At 34.8% G+C, this 7,250-nt stretch overlaps 1 protein-coding gene across 1 annotated transcript; it reads left to right on the forward strand.

Moving 5' to 3' along the window:
- Window positions 1-1,278: 1,278 nt before the first annotated feature.
- On the forward strand, window positions 1,279-3,569 carry LOC132036142 (cyclin-D3-3-like). Its single transcript, XM_059426399.1, has 4 exons — window positions 1,279-2,070; window positions 2,617-2,818; window positions 2,898-3,028; window positions 3,147-3,569. Exons 1-4 carry the CDS (start codon window positions 1,597-1,599, stop codon window positions 3,363-3,365), a joined length of 1,026 nt encoding a protein of 341 aa, XP_059282382.1. The 5' UTR covers window positions 1,279-1,596; the 3' UTR covers window positions 3,366-3,569.
- The last annotated feature ends 3,681 nt before the right edge of the window (window positions 3,570-7,250 follow it).

A 7,250-nucleotide genomic window follows, 5' to 3' on the forward strand; every position in this document is an offset into this window, starting at 1 on the left:
ATGACTATTTAACTTTTATTTTATTGCACCTAGAGTTATTAAGCTATCTTTTGTAATGGAAAAAATCACTTAACTTTAATTAAATATCACAAAAGTCACTAGACTATTTTTTAAAGGGAAAAGGGTCAAATATACCCCTCTACTTTAATTTAATGGTTAAATATACCCTCCGTTAATCAAAGTAGATAAATATACCCTTCCGTTAGTCAAAGTAGATAAATATACCCCTTCGTTAAAAACACACAAATATACTCCTCACCATTTAATCCCCAATTTCACCATTAATTACCCAATTTAACTTAAAAAAACCCATGTCCGACCCGCAAATTAAATTCTTTCCACCCAAATATACCCACCACCACTACAACCGACCCAACATATAATTAAATTAAATTGGGTAATTAATGGTGAAATTGGGGATTCTGTCGACTGAGGGGTATATTTGTGTACTTTCTTAACAGAAGGGGTATATTTATATACTTTGACTAACAGAAGGGGTATATTTATCTACTTTGACTAACGGGGGGTATATTTAACTATTAAACTAAAGTAAAGGGGTATATTTGACCCTTTTCCCCTTTTTAAATGAAGAAGTCACTCAACACCCAAGTACCACCGAAAGTCATTAGGAGGAAATGCAATGGACATTTTAGGCAATGAACATTTTATACGATACTTAGGCAAAATTGGATGACTTTTTGGTTACAAAAATAATTATTTAATGACTTGTTGTGATTCTTAGGAAAATTTAATGATTCTTTGTTACAAAAAATACTTTAGTAACTTTCAATAATACTTGAGTAACTTTCGATGATATTTGTATAAAAAAATTGGATAATTTTATATTTCCAAAGAATAATCTAATGAAAATAAATTAAAAATTGAGTGATCATCCATAGAATCAATTCATTAATGTACTCCCTCCAGATAAAAAGAGTGTTCACTTAAACATTTGTACACCCCTTAAGAAAATACTTACTGCTCGAAAAAAATAAGTAATTTGACTAAACTGCCTAATTAAATAGGTATTGGGATTTGATCACATAACACTTAATAGGGGCGAGTCTGGAAAATAAAGTTAATTTTTTCTTGATTTGGTAAGTGAACACTCTTTTTGACTCAAGAAAAAAAGGTTAAGTGGACAATTTTTTTAATCCGAAGGAGTACTATATTATCTTTTTAATACATGTCTGATTTGTACCATTGTGCAAATGGGTATAAATGAGTAAATGGCTTAGACATGGATATGCAAAGGAGGACTTGAATTTTGGCAGAACCTGTTGGTCTTCCCCTTGACCTTTCCCTCACCCTGCGCCAAACACCCCAAAAGCCCTTTGAAAATAAATATCCACTGCAAAAAGATCGACAAAACTTTGGCCCAAAAAAAGAAAAAAGAAAAAAAAAGAAAAAAAAAAAGGACAAACGTGAAAGTAATCTCATAATCTCAGCTAAAATCTCTCCACTCTCTACTCTTTCCCATATCTCTCTCTCTCTCTCTCCCTTTTTCTGTCCTGTAGAGCGAGAAACAGTGGATATGTTACTGTGTTTAGGATTCCCTTCAACATAACAAGAAAAAAAAAATAAGAAAAAAGAAAAATGGTTTTATATTTACAAGTACAAAATATACAACCCCAAAACCCAATCTTGAATCTTGATTCCCTCTTATGTGAGGAAGAACATCAATTTGAGGATGAAGAAAGAAATGAGAATTTCAAGAATCTGAAAAAGACTTCATTTTTATTAGATTTTGACTTGTTTTGGGAAGATGGTGAGGTTGAAACACTGTTATTAAAGGAAAAAGAGAGTCTTTTTGATTTTAATAGTTTAATTTCAGATGGGTTTTTGGTGGGGTCAAGAAAAGAGTCATTGGTTTGGATTTTGAGTGTTATTGACCACTATGGTTTCACTGCTTTGACTGCTGTTTTAGCTGTGAATTATTTTGATAGGTTTATTTCTGGAGTTTGTTTTCAGAAAGATAAGCCATGGATGAGTCAACTTGTTGCTGTTGCTTGTGTTTCCATTGCTGCTAAAGTAGAGGAGATTCAAGTTCCCCTTTTGTTAGACCTTCAAGTATGTAGTAGCTATGTTTTCTTGATTAATATAGGCAATGCAGGTTTTTGTATAAATGTCTTAATGATTATACAACAACATATCCAGTGTAATTCCACAAGTGGGGTCTACGGAGGTTAAGATGTATGCGGACCTTACCCCTACCTTTGTGGGGTAGAGAAGTTATTTCAGATAAATGTCTTAATGACTATGTACGTGGTAAATATATCGAGTACTGAGCATTGGATTGAAACGGGTCTAAATGAAGTTAAATGGGTATTGAGAATTGATATAACTGATCATACATAGCTTAGGATTGAGACTTGATAATAATAGTTAGTAGTTGTTGTTATTGTTGTATTAATGATGGTTATACAATCAAACCTCTCTATAATATCGTCCTTTGTTTTGATATTTTTTGGCTGCTGTAGCGAAATTCTGTTATAGAGAACATATAATATAACATAACATGAAAGATCGGTTCGACAGAAAGCATGATTGTTATAGTGAAATGTTGTTATAGAGGATTGTTGTTATAGAGAGTTCTGATTGTATTTCGTTGATTAGGTAGCAAATTCAAAGTATGTGTTTGAGGCAAAGACTATTCAGAGAATGGAAATTCTGGTGTTGTCCACCCTCAAATGGAAAATGAATCCAGTGACACCATTTTCATTCATAGACCATATCATGCAGAGATTTGGATTGAAGACCAATCTACATTTGGAGTTCCTGAGGAGATGTCAAAAGCTCATTCTTGGTATTATCACTGGTGAGATATCTATCTGGAAAGTTTGTTTTAGACTTTTCATTCTGGTAGTTTATTGATTATTCAATCATGCTGAATGCAGATTTTAGGCTTCTGCATTATCCTCCGTCTATAATTGCAACTGCAACAATGGTTTATGTCATCAATGAGATTGAACCTTGCAATTCTATGGATTATCTTAATCAACTTATGTCTGTTCTTAACGTCAGAAAGGTCTGCAATCTTTCACATTGAGTTCTCTTTTCTATATTCAACCACTTTAGGCTTCTTTATTACTATGTAATTTGCCTATTTGGTTGGTGTGTTACTTATGTTTCTTATCTTTAAGCAGGATACCCTTGATGAATGTCATGATCTTATTGTAGAGCTAATGGGCATTCCCGGATCCAAGATTTGCAAAACCCACAAGCGCAAATGTCAATCTATTCCAGGCAGTCCCAATGGCGTTATTGATGCATATTTTAGCTGTGAAAGTTATAATGATTCTTGGGTCGTGGCATCATCAGTTTCATCCTTGCCAGAACCTCCATCTAAGAGAAGCAGAACATAGGATCAACAAGCTACATCCGCTCCGTTAAGTTTTGTGTCTGTGGTTTTGGATCACAATATTCATAGAACTCACATCCTCTACATTATCTAATTTGACAATGGTGATATATGGCCACAGTTTTGGTATGTCCGCTTAAAATGCAATGCACAATTATATGATGTTCCATTGCACAATTATATGATGTTGCATTATGTTTTCTGGACATCTGCAAATCCATGTGATGGTTTAGACTGATTTGAACATGAATCCAACCACCTCTGTGATTGGGAATGGGAGGAAGAACGGTTGAAAGAGATCATCGGATTTCGTTTTCCTTGAGTGCATCCATGCTGCTATTTAAAATTACTTTTGAGTATGATATTTATTGCCAATAAGTATGGATGTCTATATATATGCATTTCATTTGTTCTTTTCCTCCTCCGTTGTGCTTTCTGCTATATCTTGCATACAACTATGTGTCAATTCCAAACAAGTTGGGGGATACCTTGCATATACGAGGTGAATAATTCAGTAGCCATAACTGGATGGATGCTCGGATGTGGGATACAATAACAACATACCCAAAGATAGTCTCACAAGTGGGGTCTTAGGAAGGTGGGGTGTACGCGGACCTTATCCCTACCTTTGTGGGGTAGAGAGGTTGTTTCCGATACTCTTGGCTCAAGAAAATCATTTTTCAGAATAGGTTTGAAAGAAATGCAAAAGTAAAAAGTTATGATGAAAATATTGAAGAAATAAAAGTATTAACAGTAAAAATAGTAAAGATAACCAAAGTAAAAGAAATAGCAGTAGTAATAAAATTGAAGAATAAGATAATAGCATAATAATAGTAATACTGGTAAGGGAACATATAGGTGCTCCGAACTAGAATCATGCTCTACCACTTGGAAGAGAGAAAACGCTCGACTACTTACTAATCGTCTATCTTAATCCTCGACCATGCTCTCCTATCTAGGGCCATGTCCTTAGTGAGCTGAAGATGTGTCATGTCCTGTCTAATCAACTTTCCTCAGTTCTTCCTCGGTCTACCTCTATCTCTCCTTGAACCTTTCACGCCAACCTTTCGCACTTTCTCTTTAGGCATCTATGCTCTTCCTTTTCACATGCTCGAATTATTTCAGTCTCGCTTCCCGCATCTTGTCTACCATGGAGGCTACTCCCAACTTGCCCCGTATTTCTTCTAGCTTTATCTTTATCTTCTGAACGTAAGAGTTCTTGACTGACCAACACTCAACCCTGTACAATATAGTCGGTCTAATAACTACTTTATAGAACTTACCTTTAGGTCTCGTGACACATTTAATCCACCCCGTTCCAATACGAACATCCTCTTCGATCTCTCCATTTCCTTGGATTATAGATCCAAGATACTTGAAGTTTCCTCTCTTAGGGATGACTAGTGTATCCATCCTCACTTCCCCATTCGCCTCCCTTGATGTGATAGTGAACTTGCACACCATGTACTCTGTTTTAGTCCTGCTCACCCTGAAGCCTTTAGACTCTAGAGTCTGTCTCCAAACCTCCAGTTTATCGTTAACTCCGTTGCGTGTCTCGTTGATCAATACTATGTCGCCTGCAAATAACATACACCATGGTACTTTCTCTTGGATATGCCGTGTCAATTCTGTCCATCACCAAGACAAATAAAAACGGTATGAGAGTTGATCCTTAGTGCAGCCCCATCTCGATTGGGAAGTGCTTCGAGTCTCCTCCCACTGTCCTCACTTGGATTTTGACTCCACCGTACATGTCCTTAATCACTCTAATTTATGCCATGGCACACCTCTAGACTCAGATTCTTGGATGTGGGATCATAGATAGCATGGATGTCTCATAATTTGTTAGTTTTCTCAAAGAATGGATTGACAATTTAAGAAAGTTTTCTCAACGTAGGACAGGTTGGCAGTGGACTATGTGCTTGGGAACTAGTATAATGAGCCTAACAAAATTGGAAAATTGGAATATGGAGATACGTCTCGAGGCAGGGACACATTGTAGACCAGTGAAATTTCGGTTGCATAAACTATTTTTGCAACCTTTGACCAAATGAAAAGAACAAAGAAATCTACATAAAGGTAAAATAACAGACTGTATTCCTTCATTGCTAATCCAAGGCTCCAGATTTTTGATGTTTGGAATTTTGATAATTATATGTGCATAATAGGAGTTGCAGCAGTTGGACTATCCTTAAAATGAAGCCTAGGCCATGGATTCACGGTTATGTATAACAAATTTTACAGGGACTAGCTACCTGCACCGGCCGGACACATTAGATCTATTGTATGCAACATTAGTTTGTATTTTATGTACATGGCTTGAATCCGGCCCTTCTTAGATTCATGCACATAGTAGAAACATTGTGCATTAGAATGCCCTTCTAATTTCCGCTTGGAAGTTGGAACAAACAAAATTGTGTACTTACTAAGAGGTTGTTTGTCTGGATGATAGTCCATATTGTGCTAGATCTTGTTTTTAGCTGCATAATTAGTTCATGATTAATTTATACGTAGTGTGGCAAATTCAGAGAGGACCACAAGAGTAGTAGAACTCGTAGTATTGCTTCATATTCGTTTGGAAAATAGACTATTGTTTTAAGGTAATGGAGAAGAAGTTTTAATAGATTACTTCGGAGAATATTTTTATGCTAATGGGAGCTGCATAAATTGGTGCAGCGTGAATCTTAATGCATCAATTTTTTTTAATTGCTACTAGAATAACTAATAAGTATTAGAATATACATCCATCTCGAGGTACGATCACAGGGGTAGAATATACAACTCCTTTGAAGAAGCAGGACCAGTCAAGTAGAGGAATTTTTTTTGGCTTTTGGAGATTGACACATTTGTAATTAAGATGCTTATTTTAAGCAACTATTCTCTGAAAGCATACTTTCAAAGACAAAAACAAATGTTGTTTTGATTTTTAAAATATAAAGTCTAAAGTTTGGTCCCTAAAAGTCCAACTAAAATATTTTTCATAAATAAAAAACAACTGAAAAACATATTCTCAATGACTGATCCAATTTCTTTTTTCAAAAGTGTTGAAAACTACTTTTGGTGAAAAACAATTTATGTTTGGCCAATTAATTTAAAAAATACTTTTGAGCAATAATTAGTGTTTGGTTAAGCTTTTAAAAAGTGATTCTAAGTGTATTTTTTTCAAAAGTGCTTTTGGGATTTTTTTTTTTTTTTGAGAAACTGCTTTTGCTACTCTCCAAAAGCATTTATTTTTTTCCAAAAGCTTGGTCAATCACCCCACTTTTTTAAAATAACCACTTCTTGAGAAAAATAAACACTTTCGGAAAAAAATAAGCTTGGCCAAACCGAGTCAAAATGCCTTCAAGGATTTGGTCTCTTGGATTTTTTTAAGCCATTACAAGTTAATTTTAAAAAGGACCCCACTCGACCCCACCCAAAACCCATAAGTAGTTCTCCAATACTCGAATTCAATTTCTTTTCTTTGTTTCATAGTGAATATTTCTAGAATGCTTTTACCAAGAATACATTTTGTTTCTATTTATTTAATATTTAATATAGTGATGTATTTACTTAGTTACATAGTTTTGGAGATTAACAAATAGGCATATCTTATTGCATAAAACAAGATTGACCTATTCTCAAAGAAATACAATTTCTTTCTTATGACGGATTCAGTGCTGTATATTGCATATACTAGACTGGTATGCCAGTGCAATGCACGAGCCCAATTTATGAGTCGATATTTTCGTTGTTTGTCTGCCTCAGAACAATGATATTAATGAAAGTAAATCTATGCAATTGGTTAACATGTGGTATGGTCAAACTGAAGAACAAGCCATGAAGCATAGCATGATCATCTTTTTCGGCCATTTAGGGCATGTTATTGAACTGATATAACAATCTAGTA

The sequence above is a fragment of the Lycium ferocissimum genome, chromosome 2 (genome assembly GCF_029784015.1).
Source record: "Lycium ferocissimum isolate CSIRO_LF1 chromosome 2, AGI_CSIRO_Lferr_CH_V1, whole genome shotgun sequence".
In the NCBI taxonomy this organism is placed as follows: Eukaryota; Viridiplantae; Streptophyta; class Magnoliopsida; order Solanales; family Solanaceae; genus Lycium; species Lycium ferocissimum.